We start from the raw sequence: 18,418 nt of genomic DNA on the forward strand, positions 1-18,418 counted from the left end.
CTGACTTTCAAAAATTAGGGGGCTACAAGATTAATGTCAATAAAACGGAAATTATTTTAGCCAACTGCACTGTAGACACTTTAGTACCAGAATTTAGGCAGATATATAATACAGATCCAAAGAGATATCTGGGAATATTTATATCGGATAATCTGGATGACTTGTACTCGCTTAATTTTCTACCTTTATTAAAAAAGGTGGGGTCGCTTTTGGATCGATGGAATTTATTACCCTTGTCTCTAATAGGGCGGGCAGCGTTAGTTCGCATGTCGGTTTCACCTCTTTTTAATTTCCTTTTTAGCGCAGTACCCTGCGCAATCCAGGCATCCTATTTTTAAAAAGTAGACGCATTGATCTCCTCTTTTCTTTGGGCAAAAAAATCCCCCAGACTTGCACTAAGCACTTTATATCTACCATCCATACAAGGAGGGTTGGCCCTTCCAAATATTAGAGAATATTATTTTGCGTCTTTTGCACACCACAGTTATAGGTTTTTCTTTTTAGAAACTCGTGAAGCAGACAATTTTTTTATGGAGAAGATGCTGTTAGAATCAAAAATCTCTGACCCGGTTAGAATTACGAAAGATCCAAAGAAAGTACGCTACAAATCACTACAGTGGATTTTTAAGCTGAAAACTCAGTTTTTTAAATTCTATGATATTTCTAAATTAAGTAATAAAACGAATTTAACAAATCTCAGTCTAGGAGAAGCTGGCTGCATGGACAATAATATATTAAATCTTTGGAAGGAGAATGGCTTCGAGAAAATTTCCTGCTGGGAAATAGGTGGAAATCTTGGGATGAAATTTCCAGTCAGATACATTACTCTTATACAATCTTGAACTGGTCCTTCCTCATGCTAAATCCAAAACTCAGAGAGCTTGATATAGGAAATCTATTTAATGAGGAAAATATCTCTACAGCTCTGAATAATCAAATACAAAAGAAGATGAGTACTTGGATTAAAATACTAAAAGAAAACAAAGGGCATGAGTCTTCCAGTAGGATTATTGAGATGTGGAAAAAGAGGGAAGATATTGTAATTAGCCAACAGGTATGGGATAAGACAAATAAATTTAATAAAACCATATTTCGCGGAGCTAATTTTAAACGCATGCAATTTTATAATAAATAGTTAACATACAGAACCCCCTCTTTTCTACATAATATCTTCTCCCAAGTCGCCGACAAATGCTTTCGGTGTGAAGAAAAAGGCACCTGGAGACATATTGTCTGGGAGTGTTCAACAATCCAGGTATTTTGGAAGGAAATAGAAAAATATCTCTCCATCGAGCTCAAAACCACCATAGTACTCGATGACCTAATTCCCATCCTAGGCTGCTCCACGAGCCACACTCCACATGATGAGTGCCTTTTCATAGCTTCTTTAATAGCTAAATCCCTTATATTGCAGTCCTGGAAAACAGATCGTGTACCAACCTTTCAGGCATGGAAGGCAAAATTATTCAGAACCCAGGGTAGGGAAAGAAAATATGCATTAAGATCAGGGGCTCTTAAAAAATATGAGAAATGTTGGAGCGTGTTTGATTCTTAACTTCTCTGCTGTCATCTAATTCTAACCACGTCTTCCTAATATTATTATTAGTCTGCTAGATTGTTTTTTTCACGCACTTTGCACTTTATATCCAAGCTTGTAATGACAATTTGTGAAGACGTTTTTTGCATTCATATGTTTCGGACTGTATTAATTCTATTACAAATGTGTCTTGTATTGTCTATCTGTTTTTTATGAACTCTCAATAAAGAAAAAAGGAAGAAAAAAAAAACAGCTTGTGGAAGGCGGTCAATGCGCCTTTCCTAGCTCCAAGAGACTCACCGTCAATTGAAATAGCAATTAGCGAGTACACATTGGTGGAGCATTTCACTACTTTATATAATGATGATAACCAGGCCATGCTCCTTGCAGAATTGGACTCCTCTTTACAGAGTGATCAGCTTTATACGTTCCCATTGTATTTATGTTTTTCTCTAGACGAAGTTATATGTGCCATGAATGCTAGTTCAGCAGGTAAAGCTTCCTGCCCGGATGGAGTCCCTGTGGACGTGTACAAATCTAACCTCCCGCTTTGGAGCCCATTATTGACTCATGGCCCAACAGCTTGCTGCCATCAGGGCCTTATTCCATCTTTGTCCGACGCGATAGTGGTCCCGATATTCAAAAAGGGGGATCGTAATGAGCCTACATGCGATCGCCCGATGTCCCTTTTGGACTTTTTTCTTACAGTGACAGGGCGTGCCATTTTAAATAGGTTGCAGACCTGGACGGAAGACACAGGAGTTGTCTCTAATCTGCAATATGGTTTCCGCCAGGTTCTAGGGACTATAGAGCAGGGGCTAAACCTAAGCCTTGTGATAGGTAAATATACCCAGGCCAAGGAAGGAAGGCTATTCTTAGCCTTTGTGGACCCCCGCTCAGCGTTCGATTACCTGAGACATGATAGACTCCGGTGCATACTTGCAGATATGGGGGTTGACCCTCCTCTTATAAATTTCATGAGACAACTTTATAGAGATGCAGGTGCAAGGGTTCGGTTTGGGAATCGGGGCGAATGAACAGCTAAATCCCCAATTAGAAAAGGCGTAAGACAAGGTTGCGTGCTCACCCCCTTCCTTTTTACTTTATATATTAATGGCCTCTGCCAAGTTTTAACCGACCAATGCCAGGATCTCCCTTTTATTAATAAGCACCCTGTTCCTGCATTATTATACGCAGATAATGCAGTTTTAATGGCCCGCACCCAATTAGGGTTGCAGAGAGTTGTAGCTAGTTTTAACATGTTTATGCAATCTAGGGGTTTGAAAGTGAATACATCTAAAACTTACATAATGAAATGTGGCAAGAATAGCGCTAAATGTCGCGATATTATTATTAACAATATTAAAGTGGAATGCACCAATAAATTTGCATATCTGGGCATCGACTTTGATTATACGGGGACTTGGACCTCTGCAGTGTTGGCCAGGAAATTGCAGTTCTCCGGAGCTACCGGTGTTCTGGTCAATTTTCTACAGAAGATTAGGCAGAAGACCAGTCCCAGAATTAGTTCAAATTTATAAAGCCAAGTGCCTTACTACAGCCATGTATGGAGCAGGCATTTGGGAACACACGGATACCCAGCCGCTACAATTGATTGAGAATGCATTCACACGATATCTACTGGCTGTCCCTAATAGCACTGCCAATTTTATTTGTCATTCCAAGCTTGGAATCTCGTCATCTCAGACTTGATCAAAATTGACACAATTTTGCTTTTGCACAAGGTATGGGCGTCTATACACACTAGTTTTATACGTGATCTTGTTAACGACTGTATAAAACTTCACAGGGTTTCTACTAGCCCCTGGCTCTGAATATTTTGTCAGGCCTGATAGTATTGTATCAATTTTGAGAAAGACATTAAAAGCAGATTTCCTAGCTCATTTACAATCAATTTGATTTTCTCAAGAAATTATTAAACCTCCAGTTTTGGATAATCAGTTGTTGTTATCATGTCACAGTATTCAGCCTTATCTAGTTTGTGTACCTGGGAGCTATGATCGAATTTTGTTGACCCACTTTCGTTTGGGGTCTTTGTATAGACTTGCTAGATTCCACCTGAGCTACCTAAGAAACCTAAAACCCTTCCTCGATGCGTCCAACCTTAAAACGGCAACCCAGGCCCTAGTCATTACCAGACTTGAATATGGATGCTCTACTCTTGCAGGGCTACCCAAGAACTCTCTGGCCCATTGTAAGCCTGCCTCAACACCACCGCCAGACTCCTAACATTCTCAAAAACATTTGACCACATCTCTCCCCATTACAAAGCACTGAACTGGCTTCACCTTGAGGCCAGAATACAATTTAAACTGACCTGCATTACTCACAAAGCTCTGTACTCCAATTCCCCTTCATTTCTCGCACAACAACTTGTGATATCAGGAGGAACCAGAATATCCCGATCTGCCAAAGACCTGCTGCTACAACCAGCACGCTCCTGGAAGAATAAAACCTACAATCGGGCCTTCTCTGGGGCCTCACCAAGAATCAGGAACTCTCTCCCACCCTCCATTAGAAGACTTCCGGCCTTGGCACACTTTAAAAAGGAGACCAAAACGTTCTTAATGGGAAAATACCTCATCTAATGAATACCTTGCAATCACCTCATCAACATGTTCCACCCTCCACCTCGGCATTATCCAAGGCCTCCACGAATGAAACATTTTCCTGCACTCCGTGGCATCCCCTCAAGAGCTGAGACTGTGTGTATGTTATACCTTCCTGCTTTAATTTTTTAACTACTTTAATATTGATCCCACACGTAGCTTGGACCTTTGACGGCACACACCTCTTGTATAATGCAGCCCTTGTATTTTTTTATCTACTTGCTTTATTTTTTTCCCACATGTAGCTTGAACTATATATTGCGTGCTCCTCCCTTATAATATATCCCAAAGTTTCACAATGTGATCCCTCCCATCCTTATGCTTTGTATTCCTCCCCCCTTCATCCTGTAAAGCGCTCTGATACCCTCACGGGTCTGGTTTGGGCTCTATAAAACTATAAAAAAATAGAGTCAGGGGGAGAGCTGGTAGAGAGGGAGAGAGGACTGACAGATGTAAAATAGAGAGGTTTACCCATGCCAAGGGCACCCATGGAAGGTGGGGGCCCTTGGCAATTGCCCACATTGCATATGCGTTACACTGTCATGGCTCCACAGAAGAGTCCGATCCCTCCTTTTTTCAGTCCTTTGACAAACACATTATGTGCATAAGTGATGGTGGAAAAAAGACCTACTTTATCAACCCCATCTAAATCATTTTAAATGTACCGCAGATGTTACGAAGAAGAAATTATATTCTAAGAGTAACCATTTCAAATTGCATATATCCCAAAATTTGTTTTCTCTGTTTTCACAGTTTCTAATAAGTATATTGGCTCTTCTGCGCAGCTTTACACGTGGAAACTTTGAGTGGTCGGTACAAGTAGAGCGCTTCATTAACTGCTCTGATATGTAAATCGTATAACTGCCAAGCTCTCAGATCCATGGGTGATGTGCTGCTCCAATCCAAGCTTTTTCTTCGAATTCTGGGACTTGCAGTCTTGTTTTTACATTATAAAACAGCATCTAGGAAACTGGCCTACTATTAAGTCAGCGAGGAAATGCAACCATTGTGGAGATCTGTGTGTAATCTGGTGGTCCATTCAGCTTTCCATCCTCTGAAGGTTTATTAAAATGTGTACTTGTTAAGAGGCTAAGAGATGAGACAAACATTCATGCCAATAGACACTATAAAGATGGGATACTCTCTATTTATAAAGCCAAAATCGGCTTATTTTAGCTATCACCCATCTAAAGAGAATGGAGATAATACACTACCCCGATTTTGTGTTCAAAATATCCCACTTTCCTATTTTAAAATGTTGGCATGTATAGACAACTGTAAAATGTTCTCTATAAGCCTACAAATTATTCTCATGGCCATAGTTTGCAAAGCAGCACAATGCAGGTAAGACAAAAACGACAAAGATGTCTCGCATTGTTGGACAGCTAGACCAACTTTTGTCTCTCGTTGCTATTGGCTGATATTGAAGATATTACCAAGATATTTTGCCGGGAATGGCTTAACAGGAGCACTGGAGAGAAATCACTAATTTACAAGAAAGGCAGGCAGAAGGTACACGAAAGTCATTTCCAAAGTCCTGCCCCTTCTCTTCTCATCCTATTTTATTTCTGACCGTTCTCTTGAAATCAACTCTCAAGAAAGAAAGAGAAATACACTTGTACATCCTCTCCTTCGCCTTCAGTTCAGTCCAGCATCTACATACCATTTGCAGTGCCCGAAAACCAGATGAGGGTGCTAAAATAAATAAATACTCTGTTTTAGGGCTTTAAGTGGAATCAATAATGGATCTCTAAAAAGACGTGTGGCCTATGAACTTATGGGCGTGGCTTAAACATGTAAACTACATTTCTGCAATTCCCATAGTGCACCACCCAACTTCTATTTTGGTCCCTTCTGAGCTTTCTGATATTGTATCTAGATATATGACACAACTGAGGCACACAAAATCCAGCCACTACTATTGTCTTTGGCAATGGTTGTGAGCTGTTTAAGATAAATGAGTAACAACTATTGTGTTGCCGTAAGTAGTATTTAAAATGTTTCAACTCTGAAATTGTGAGACCGTGGATTAAACATTACTGAGGCCTGAGGAAGGGGCACTGGTCTTCAGAGTTTCTCAATCTCTGCCATTATGTTTTCTCTATGTTTGACATGAACGCCCTTCTTCTGTCCATATTACCTCCATCTGCATAACTGTGACATCCACGTATATTTCCTCTCTTCACCACCTCCAAACACACTATACTTCTACTCCCCTGTAGGCACCCCATTTTCTTTTACTTTCAGCCTGTCAATATTTTGACTGCTGGGTAAGTGTGCCTCCTTCAAACACATTTGCACAGAATCACAATTGCAACTGGAATACGTAGGCCGAGAATTGGAGGACCATGAATTCTGAACACATTTTTGGCCCACTGACAGGCACAGGGAGAAATTCACACAGCCTTCAACCTCAGCTCTAAGACTGTTAATCATGTCCCGATATAAACACCTGGGGCTATATTACAGGTGAGGTGCATTTTCCTGGATTGCACTGGGTGCACCTTTCTAAAGGTGCACACAGCTCAATCAAGGAAAATGTGCCGCATTTTAGTGAATACGCTGCCCCCAGGGCAGCGTTGCCCCAAGGCAGCGCATTCCTGTGAAAAATGGAGAGGCTGCTTTAAAGCCGCTGTGTGTTTTCACAGTGCTGGTGCTAATCACCCTGCATTTTAAAGGGGATTCGAGATTCCCTTGCAGGCAGGTGCAGTCACTGATTGCCCCACCTGCTAGGGGATATATGGAGCGCCCATGGGACCGCCTTCACCCCTGCCAGAGTCTGCCATCAGGGGGCGCACTGACAGTGTGCCTCATGGGAGCTTCTTTGCCTCTGCGCCCCCATCTGTAATACAGCACGGGTGCAGAGGCAAAGGGATTCCCATATTCGCATGGGGCACACACCCATGCAATTGAGGGTACACCCTCTGAAGATATAGCTGACTCTTTATGAGTGCCATTGCTATCAGTATTACAGAAGGGGCTGCACAAGCGTCTGTGGCTCCTTCTTTAATACCAAAGTGCCCGGGGGGAAATCAAAGCGGGCGCAAACACCAGCTGCGCCCCAGGGCACTTTCGCAACACGACCCATGGAAGCGACTCGGTTCAAAGTATGGGCTATACAAGATTTATATGCTGCACTAAAAACATATATAAACACAACATCATGGAAATAGCTAATACTCCTAGGGAAGGCAAGATTAAGTATAACGTGAAATATAAACAGCAACTAAATCGCTGTCATTACCTTACCGTTTTAACTTTAATTGTTCAGTATTTGATCAGTGTTTTTGCCATTATAACTAAAGAAAATAAGAGAGTGCCCAATAGGGAAATTGTCAGTGTCTATTTTAAATTACTTCCGGGTCTGAGACCTGGAGGGACCTGGCCCACTCAGTGCCCTGCTTTGTATGCATAGGGGATTCCCCACCCTGCCCCTTCCATTTTACCCATCTTGAATCCCAAGCCTCCTTCTCTCTCCCTGTGCCTTGAGCCTCGGTCTCCTGATTTTTGGAAGCACCCTGAAAGTGGCCAAAATATGTCATGCTGGCACTATAGTCAGGGCCACTGGAATTATGCGATTGTGCGGCTGTGTCGATTTTTGCATAATTATAAATTTGCCACATATGCCACATATTTCATCATGTGCTGCATAACCTGCAGATTTTAACAAAAACAATTTCTAGCTCAAACGGTTCAGAAGGTACTAAAAACATAGTGGCACTTTGTGGCGCAGTGAAGGCGCTTTGCAAAAGTTGAATGGTCATCTCTCTGTATCTTATTGCTGTGTTTGAGTGTTAAACTGGTACTAATGAGTTGCAACTAATGCCCAGACGGTCTTTAAAAATGACAAAAATAATGAAGTTGTGCGATCACAAAATGTGACGCATAATGCTGGATAATTTGCCTTACCTTGCCGCATAATTTACTCAATCCTACCACATAATTTTGCACTATACTGCCACATATTTTCAGTGGCCCTGGCTACAGTAGATAGGGTAGAGGATGTGGTAAACTTTTGAACTAGGGAAACAGGTTCAAGTCTCCGTTGGCTCAACATCCTGTGATTCTGGGCAAATCACTTAATCTCCCATGATAAAGAAATTAATGTCACCTTCGGTTCCAGTTTGCGCTATATATAAAGAAAAACACCAAAAAGAAGATACTAAATAAGGTATGAAAAGGAAATACGGTGCAATTTTAGAGAAAATATGCTAGTCTAGGATAACATTTCAGGAAATCAGAAACACGGGCAGCTGTTCATGCAGCAGAAATGTGAAACTAGAAACAGGCAGTAACCAGTTGAAGAGGAGAGAGGCGGAAGGAGCCAAAATCTCCTTTTGTGTTAGTAGAGACAGGCTATACCCAGCTGCATACATGCCAACATTTTAAAACTGAAAATTGGAGATATCTATTGTTTAACAATAATCTGGGAAATGCCCCCTCACCCCCCGATTTATACTGAGGCAGAAGCAATTTTAAATGGTAGACAGCTAAAATGAATCCATTTGTGGCTTCAAGAAACCGTGACTTTCCCGCCTGAATCAGGTCTGTTGGCATAAATGCAGCTGGAACAGGATCCAGGCAAAGCCCTGTTGCTAAAGGAAACGACAAATACAGGCAGTGCCCAGCTGGCAAAGAAAACGGTCTGGAAGCCATCCAGCTCGACCTATTGTCGCAGGAATTCTAGGAATTAGCTTGTCGCAGGAATTCTAGGAATTTGTTAGAAAGTATGCCAGAAACAGGGAATAAAGGCTAAGAAAGGTCTGGAACTCGGAATTGCTCATCACAAAGAAAGTGTGTAGCTATAAATGAGAGAAACTCAGTGAAAGAGTATCAGACCTTTGCAGCAACAGGCCTGTGCCCGGCAGTGATGGGAGTGTGACCGCCCAGCCTTGTGTACAACGCCATGGCTGTGTTGGGATTGGGCAGGGAGTGGCCCCAGGGTGTGGGGAAGAGACTCTGGCACCACTTGGCTACACGTGTTTTTATTTCAGCCCCAGTAAGCGATAAGGTGAGAATGTGTCAATTAATCAATCAATCAGAACATTTGTAAAGCGCACTGTTCACCCGTGAGGGTCTCAAGGCGCGGGGGGGGAGGGGTGCTGCTACTGCTCGAATGTGTGTGGTTTTGTATGTATTGTGTGTGATTTTTAAGTAGTGTGCATTTAGCTGAAAGGCAGCTGAGCACTGCATGGTGTGCTGCATGGGGTACAAGGCATCAATATAGCCAATGATTGATCCAAGGAGTAGCTGGGCTCTGAAAGTGGGTTTGGATTGTTGCTGCATCATAATATAATGCTTTTTAAAGGGGTAGGGCTTCAGTTCTTCCATAAATTGTAAAAAGAACAATTGATGGACAGAATGCTGAACAATGTCAGACATTTACCCCTGTACAGATATCTGCGCCTGAATCCATCTTTTTTTGCACACCATGCCATTCCAGTTTAGACCCAGCCATATGCAAATCAGTCTTAACTCTGCTCCCCATGGGAACAGTCCAGCCTGAATTGCCAGGCCAGGTCCTCCTTGGACCACCAGAAAGCATCCTGGGATCGGTTTAAGGGTATCCCCCCTCATCAGCCTGGCTAGCTTGACTACAGTGGTATGGTGAGCACGGGACCCACGTCTGGGCTCACCTAAATTGGAGCAGCGTTGGACTGGTCCTCATGGATACGGGAATGCCATTCCAGATGCTGCTTGCATAGGTGGCAAAGTCCTGTTGCCTTGTTTTTAGGTCTGGCTTGACAGCATAGCTTTTACATGTGATCACCAGAAAAAAGAGCTTAATGAGGCACTACCAGGAGAGAGGCTTTGGCTCAACCCAAATGTGAAACCTTGAGTACAGCATATGATTGGGCTAAACTGGTATGCTTGAGTCGAAAAATAATGCTTGTTGAAATACATAAATGCTCCAACTATCACAGTGTTCAGTGTCTGTGTCTAGTCCTTGCGCACATGCAACAGCTCTGCAGCCTACAGTCCTGTTAGAGCCACAAGAGCTTTACACATAGATGTGCACACGTCTTCCTCCCGCTGTGCACAGCTCCATGAACTTCCATTTGAATTGCACAGAACTGAATTCAAATTTTGGAGTGTGGGATGTCGTAGTTTTTCAGAAGATGAGCACCACTTCTGTTCAGTCTTAGCGCTTTTTAGTTATGGCAGGTGGGGGCAAGGCAACATGGACAACGGATGGAGGGTTGGAGGGGTAAGCAACATGATGGACAGAGGGTGGAAGGCAAGAGTAGGCAACAAATAAGATGGTCAGCAGTAGGGGGAAAGCTACAAGATGTATAGTGGGAGGAGACTGGGCAAGCAACAAGACACCAGGGGAAGGGCGAGTAGGAGCAAGAAACAGACGAACATCAAGAGGAGGGAGGGGAAATCTACAAGACGGACAGCGAGAGAGGGCAAGCAGCAGGACGAACAGTGAAAAGGCGGCTGAAGTGGGCAACCAATAAGAATGATAAAGGGATGCGGCAAGTACCAATACAAAGGATGCGGTAGAGGGCTGCAACAATACCCGGGTTGAAAGGGAGCAAGCAATAACGCTGAGTGTGGAAGGGGTAAGCAACAACACGGGCAGCAGGAGGATGGTGGGGGGCAAGCAGCAAGGCGAATAGCGGGTGGAGGGTCGGAAGGCGCAATCAATGAGACAGACTGGAGGATGGCGTGAATAACATGATGCATAGTGGGAAGAGGGCAGGACTAGCAACATGACAAACAGCATGAGGAGGGCAAGAGGGGGCAAGCAACAACACACAGGATTGTAGAAAATAATTGGGGGGCGCTACCAACCAGAATATAAGATCCTTAAGTATTGCCCGGCGGTGTCGCCTCTTGAACCCATAAAGAAGTTAAACTATTGAAGAGGCAGGCGCTGGAGACTGGAAGGCAGGAAACAAGGTTTTTATTCTCTCCGGAGGAGAACACAACGAAACGGACAGAAGGTATCGTTCTGAGGTGCTCTAGATACATTTCTGAGGCCTGGCCTCTTATACACTGTTTTACGACTTTATTGTAGATTACACATTCATGTTAAAGCTTTGATGTATGGAAAAGATATTCCCGGAAATCCCCTTTGGGCCCGTTCCCACACACATTTACAGTTGAAGTCCCCACCCTAGTCACAACAGGTGATGAGTATCACGCAGCTGGATATTCCGCCGATTCACGGAATGTGGGGGGTTCGATCGGATCTCATGGAGTGGGGGCTTTGATCAACCCGGGGATCCTTTGATGGGGGAAGCTTTCTATTGTACGGGGAGGGGCAAGGAATGGTATCGGCAGAGCTGGGTGTCGGCCTGGGAACGGGGAAGACAAAACGGGCACACGGGGAAAAAGGGGGTTTGCATCTAAGGGCCGGAGATCATGAAAGGGAAGCAGGGAGGTGTCGCGCTGGGAACAGGATGAGGGCCTGGGGCAGAGCAGCGCCGAAGAGGGGTTTATGACTCAAGGCAGGTGCAAGCAGGGGGTGGTCAGCGTGCAGGCTTAGTGAAGGCGAAGGGCTATGTCAGGGGCCAGCAGCATGCAAAAGGGTTCGCTCTGATCGGGGCATCTTAAAAAAATGGCGGGCGCGCACGACAAAAGTGTGGCATCAGGGGAAGAGGCAAGATGGCGCAGATAATGTTCACCAAAACGTACTAATTTTCAACAGTCCTCCCTTTAACATATTCAAGACATCTTGCTGGTTCATTTTCTACTCGGTTCTATTGTGGTGGGCATGAGAAAGAAAACGGTAGGAACCCTAGAGGAAAAGAGTTGTAAACAATACATTTTAACGTTTCTAGTTTTTAGGAGGTGGGCCTATTTGATAAACTTTGATCAATTTGTTTAGCAGGAAAGTCATAGGAATGCAATACAAAAACGATTCTGTAGCGAGAGCAGCAAGCATATTTCATACTGGCAGGTTATTACATATATATCAGGTTCGGATTGGAGCATGATCAATACGATGGCGGCTGGGAGAGAAATGAGGTCTAGCAGAAACGGCGATTGGAGATGTCAAATGTTCGAAGTTTAACGAGTTCTCATCATTCTTTGTTGCCTTTCGTTGGCGCTGTTGAGCACCGGCGGTGGAGCTATAAGTCCAGCTCTGTTCTAAGTTCTGCGTTGCAGGGCACGACCCTTTCCTCGCGTTTCTGGTCGAAAAGGTCCTTTTCGCCCTGTGTCCTTTGAGGTGTTTGTCAGAAAGTTCAGATGGAAGAAGAGCGTACAAAACAGTCCATAGGGTAGGTCAGAGGAAAAGGGGGATGGAGCAAGGCCAAATTAGGAACAAAACTAGGGAAACGAGAGACTTCAAGTAGGCGGGCGTGTGACCGAATTCAGAGAGCGGGGACTTGTCGACAGACACTGGACATCGAGCAGGGGCATCAGGTCGACCCTTTCTTCTCATGTTGTCGAAAACAGTGCCTCGTCCTGCAGCTCTTTTCTGTCGTGGTCTCGCCTTGGCTAATGTCGCAGGTGTTCCTTAGTCTGTAGTCAGGCCTCGTGCTCCCACATCCGGTCCTTCTCTCCTCCAACAGCAGTACCCTTAAACAAGTTTGAAAAGACAGTCTTTAGAGAATTTGCAGATGAAGATAATCAAAAAGTCTATTTCTCTCCCAGCTCCAGGCAAAGAATGAAAAATGCCCGTTATATTAGTGTTCACAACTGGCATATGAATGACCGGTGACGGGCCTGTTGGATTTACTATGACTTTCCTTTACAATTATTTATTACAGTCACGACAGTTCATCTGATGGTGACCCACCTCCGTGAGACGAACCTGGCAAAGATATGCCGTTCTCTAGAGTTTTACATTTACAAAGGGTACTGTGAGTCGTCAACATGGTACTACACAGGTATTTTGCTGAGAGACGAACATGACTAAACATTTCCTTTCTATCGATGCATCCTGCCTTTCAACTACTACGGGGTTCATTTCGATGATTTCTTTACCTTGGACTAGTCTGTTAACCTTGTGAAACATCACTCTGGATCCTACGTAACCTTTTACAGCCCGATTACTTAATTAGGAAGGACAGGGGTTTTATGGGGAACAACCAGGGACATAGGAAACTTGTGGTAAGGGCATAAATCGACCCATCTCTCACAACCGGAAATGAGGGGTAGTTTCATAATTCCAGTTTTTGGGCGGCTGATACAGGGGAGGTAACAGGGGTGATCATTTTTCCGGTTTGGGTATTGCGACAATTCGGGGAGGGGAGGGTCGCGTATTCTGAGGTCCTTGTTTTGTACCATAGGAGCCGTTGACAGGTAGTTCCCTTATTTCGGGTCAGATTAGGGAACCTCTGTCGTCTTACCTGTCCTTTCCCTTACGGCCCAACCTCGGTTCATTGACTTCTAGCGGAAAAGGAGAGGTAATGACGCGGCTTCAGGGTGATTGTATTAAAGACAAGTTTTTGTGCAAATACTGACGGTATTTGAAGCCAATTAGGTGGTGTGCTAGGGGTGGCAGTCTGCCAATTTCGGGGCTAATCACTCGGAAGAGTGGGAGTGCAAAAATAGAGGGAGAGAGAGAGAGAGAGAGAGAGAGAGAGAGAGAGAGAGAGAGAGAGAGAGAGAGAGAGAGAGAGAGAGAGAGAGAGAGTGCAACGGCAGGCTAAATAGTACACGTGCAACAGAGAGGGTGGCGGTGTATTCAAGAAAGGCTATTTAGTGCATTACACAGTAAAGGGCATTCACGGGTCTGCGTTAGAATCTTGTAATCATGCAGTTTGAGCATTAGACAGGGTAGAGGGGACGTGCCTTGAGAAAAAGGAAAGAAGAAAGGAGGTACCATTTTGTCGCACTTCTCGCATTCTCGGTCCTTCGACCAGTTGGGTCGACGCCTCAGTCACACACACACATTCCCTCATAGTTTCGCATCATACGTGACATGGGTTCATTCGTCCGGTCTGGTTTAAGGGTGATCACTTTTTATCAGGTTGCGCTAATTTTTCGGGTTTGTTCGATACGTGAGCAGTTTGCAGGCGCGCTTAGACACCACCTTGCGGCGCTAGTCAGCTTCGTGTATTAGACATGGCAAGGCTTCAGATCTTCGCCACACCTCGGCTGTAATCTCTGATGTAACCTGCAGAGGGAGGGAAAAAAGGGGGGTGGGGGAGACAGCATTCGCGCATATTCAAATACATGGATTCATAAGTCCTTTACTTACCTCTTACTCGTCTTTCCTCCTCGGGGCAGGGTCCCCGGGGATATGGTTTCTGGAGTCGAGGGGGGGTAGTGTGTCCATATAGGTCGTGTGCGGGGAAACGTAAAAAGGAAACCAGAGGTGCTTAGTGCGAGGTATCTAGTCAAAGGATGTATCTCACTATCGGGATCCTTAAAACCTCGTTCAACGCTGTGGCGTTCTAAGGTTCTTCGGTTCTTGGGTCAGCTCCGTTCCCTGATACTTTGGAACGTTGTACTTTATAACATTTACATTATTTCATTTCACCCTCCTTTTACATTCCCTCATTTACACCGTTCGTTTTACCCATCCTTGGAAGTCAAGGTCTTCCTCTACGCGAGGGCTCATGGGTCAGTCGCGTACGTTGAAGGCGGAGTGTCGTGTTGTCGATCCGATCCGTCCTCCAGGGCTGGGCAACCATCTTCTTTTAACCTTAAAGAGAGAGCAGAGTAGGGTGCACAGAAAAGAACTTTCCCACCGATCCCACATTTTTTTTAAAATAACGCATGCAATACCCGTCCATAGTTTCAAAAACTTTATTTTGCAAAATCATGTCAGCATGAGGATTATGAGGGTGCGGTCGTATTTGGCCGGTCGTGGCAATGGCTAAAGTGCGTACAGTGGGGGGTGTCGTTTGCAGCAATAAAAACATCGGAAAGTTTTACTCATTCATTTGTAAGAGACTAAAACGTCTATTAATTGGCTGGGGGTTCGGGGGCATTTATTTTCATAATTTAGAAGCATAATCATAATAGTGGCAATCAGATTTCCTATATGCATACCGTACGTGTGCGTCGTAAATGAGGTTTACATCAGTTATAAAAATATAATACATTGTACATTTGTAATCAACATTTGTAACGGGGATCCTTTCATACTGTTCGTCGAGTGAGTTCTCCTTGTCTTCTCTAGCCAAGTGTACAAAGGATCATATAAAATCTCGGAACATCAAGTTTATATTAGTGCGAAGGAACACCACGAGGTGTTCGTAAGTTCCGATTGATACCAGCGCCATTTTGGGCGGGGCCGGCTCAGTCCGGAAGCAGCATCAGGGGAAATGTTTCCCATTACTGGCAGTTTGGACCAGAGTCCTTTTCGGCAGTTCTAGAATTCATGCTAACAGAAGGAGTGGCAATGTCATGTTTGTTTCGTTGGCGATCAAGGCAGCCGTCCCTTACCGGAAGCCTGCAGAGGCCGAAGGTTCCGCCGGGGACCTTTGTAGGATCTTCAAGGCTGCGGAGATGCTGTCGGAGATGGGGGCTCGTGCTCCAGGGGGCAAATGTTCGAGTTATATTGCTGGTCAAAGTTACTCTAGTGGCCGGGGCCCGCCTTCCAGCGGACCCAGACGCCATTTTGAGGCCCTACAGGGGCCACTCTCGTCGAGTTTGCAAGAGTGGGAGAGATCCTTCGGAGTGAAAGGAAGAGGTCCCTGTTGTGTGAAAGCGGGACGTTCAGCTGGGGTGCAGCTGTGATGCCCCCACCTGGGGGGGGCGAGGGAGACTCGTCCGCATCGTCTCCTTCTCCCGGTGCACTCCATGCCGATCCTTTTCATCGCCCCGCATGAAGGTCTCTCCACATCCGGTGTTCCCCAAGTCCTGGGCTCAGTGCTGTGGGAGTATGGCCACCTGTGGCGCGCATTCGGCGCGGCACGAGTATCAGTGCAGTCATTGCAGGTTCGGTGTTCCGAAAATATGGCCACCATTGCACGTTCGGTGCTGCGCAAGTACTGGGGTGCCACCATGGTGTGTTCGGTGCTGTGGAAGTATTGGCACCATCGCCTGACTGGGGGGGTGTTCGGCGTCGGGCCGGGGGCTGGGGGACCTCCTATCGGTGGAGGTGGGAGAGGCTCGTCCGCGTCGCCTCTCCCTCCCAGCCCAACTTGGACAAATTGTGGTGGAGGTACGTGCAGGACATCCCGCCGTCCAGAGCTGCTGCGGCTGTTACGGAAGAGAAAAGGAAAAAAGGTGCCTCGTTCTCCTCTGGACATGTGGCGGGACTACTTAAGTCTATCCAGGCCCGTTGCGGCTGGCTGAGGAGACATGTGGCGGGACTACCTACAACTGCCCCGGCTGCTGGCTCCTGCCTCTCCTCCGGCTCCCCCATACGTTAAGATTTCCTGACCAAGAGTTGGCGGCCGGGCCCGCCTTATATGGGTTGCCGTTGGTTGGGCGTAGCCGTAACCCTGCCCTACTTTGGAAGGTTCCAGAATGGGGGGGGGGGGCGAATGTTCTGTTTGACTTTCATTTTCTACAGTTTACCGTTATTATTCCTTGTTTGTTGTGCTAAATTAAAAGTTCTAGTTCATTAATGGTCTACGGATTTTGTTTTACCATTTCTTTCTTTCCAGGTTGCTTTTATGCTAAGTTTCTGCTAACAGAGGTTGAGTAACACGGAAACACGTGTAGAGGGATGACGCAGATTTGTACATTACATACACACAAACTCAGACGGGGGACAGTACAAGTACGACATACAAAGACCCAAGACGAATATAAAACAGTTATTGGTCATAATTATCTCTTTCCGTCTGTGAATTTGAAACGAGGCTGGGTTCCCGTCTTGACGTTGCCCGACCTAGGAAAACTTGAGCATGCCGCTGAAATTGTCCTGGCGAAATCTGTGCCATCGGGCATAATCAAACGTGGTGGTTCTGTCTGGTCTGTCTATGTAAGTCGGGTTCTTCTTTGTCTCGTGCTTTTTCTCGTACTGCCGGCCTGTCGTTCCTGTCGGCCCTTTGCCTTTACTCACGCTCAGTAGAGTCGGGCATTGGGCTTTCCAGTGTCCGACATACCTACAAAAAGCGCATTGGTCTGGCCCTAAGTCTGGTCGTCTTTTGCATAGTGTCGGGGGATAAGTCGTGGGTAGCGATGTCCTGGGGTTGTCCTGTCGGTATATTTCTCTACTTGGTTTGTCCTCGTCTTTTCTCTGTCGTTGCATAGCCTCTCTGCGCCACATACCGAGACTGTCGAGCATAATTGGCGTTGTCTTATTATTTCGAAGGGCTATTTCTAACGTTTCTATTTTATCAAGGTCAAAGGATCCTGCCAGTGGCCACTGTTTGTCTTGACTCTCTTCGGTATACCTGTGCCACAATTTATTATAGGCTATGGTGACTAATCCATAGTTTATGAACATGTCCTTATTAGGGGTGCCTTCTAGTGGAGCTATATGGTCCACCTCTAATACACGGTCCGGGCTAAACAGGCTATTAATCAGTGGGGAGAAGACAGACATGACGGCTCGTAACGAGGGACTAAAAAGTCAGCACTGCCTATCTTATCACTAGGTGCAAAGACTGGACAGAATATTTCTATTCAACGTTGTTTGCAGGCAGTGAATACCTCATGGATCAAAAATAACAAAAAGACCAATAAATAACAATGGGGAGAATGAGCAGGTCCGCAAAGATCTGCGTTACCTACCCTTTTCACTATCTGCAAAAAGGGTGGTCTCTTCCCTGTTTGCAGACAGGGAATCTCCAGGAAACAATAGTTTTGCGAACAACAGTTCAGTTTCAAGTGATTATTGAGTGGGGGAGAAAAAATAAGCACGGCTGCTGCCCTACCTATCCTCCACTGCTTGCAAAGAGAGAGCCCGTTGTTTCTCCGTTTGCCGACAGTGAATCTCCAAATAAATAAAAAGAGCAATACTAGTATTTTTAAACAAACAAGCAATCAAGCAATTATTTCGCGACTTGTCGTGGTTACACGACCTTACCCGGACCGCATGGACAGTTTCCTGTCTTCCGAATCCAGCGCCCGATCGTCCTCTCTTCTTCGTTATCCTCGCGGCACTCCTGATGGTTCCCAGTCAGGACCGTAGATCACTCGAGAGAGGTCTGTTCGGAACCAGTGAAGTTCGGATGATCGGCTGTCAGACGAGGGTCTATCGGACAGACGCGTTCCCGATCGTTGCAGTCGTTCACTTTGTCGTCAGGACCTCTCCCACTGGATCCATGGGTCGCTGATGGGCCCCACGCTTGGGACGCCAATTGTAGAAAATAATTGGGGGGCGCTACCAACCAGAATATAAGATCCTTAAGTATTGCCCGGCGGTGTCGCCTCTTGAACCCATAAA

At 45.3% G+C, this 18,418-nt stretch overlaps 1 protein-coding gene across 3 annotated transcripts in view; it reads left to right on the forward strand.

Annotated features, from left to right (window-relative positions):
• The window catches only part of GRB7 (growth factor receptor bound protein 7), a 674,120-nt gene that overhangs the window by 24,094 nt on the left and 631,608 nt on the right, over nucleotides 1–18,418 (forward strand). The window contains exon 1 of one of the 3 annotated variants that reach the window (XM_078645663.1): nucleotides 9,039–9,178. The exons of the other annotated variants lie outside the window; for them this stretch is intronic. Within the exon in view, the coding sequence (XP_078501789.1) occupies nucleotides 9,074–9,178 (105 nt within the window). The 5' untranslated portion in view covers nucleotides 9,039–9,073. Of the gene's footprint in view, nucleotides 1–9,038; nucleotides 9,179–18,418 lie in introns of those variants that run through there. 3 annotated transcript variants of the gene reach the window in all.

Source organism: Lissotriton helveticus, chromosome 5_1 (genome assembly GCF_964261635.1).
Source record: "Lissotriton helveticus chromosome 5_1, aLisHel1.1, whole genome shotgun sequence".
Classification (NCBI taxonomy): domain Eukaryota; kingdom Metazoa; phylum Chordata; class Amphibia; order Caudata; family Salamandridae; genus Lissotriton; species Lissotriton helveticus.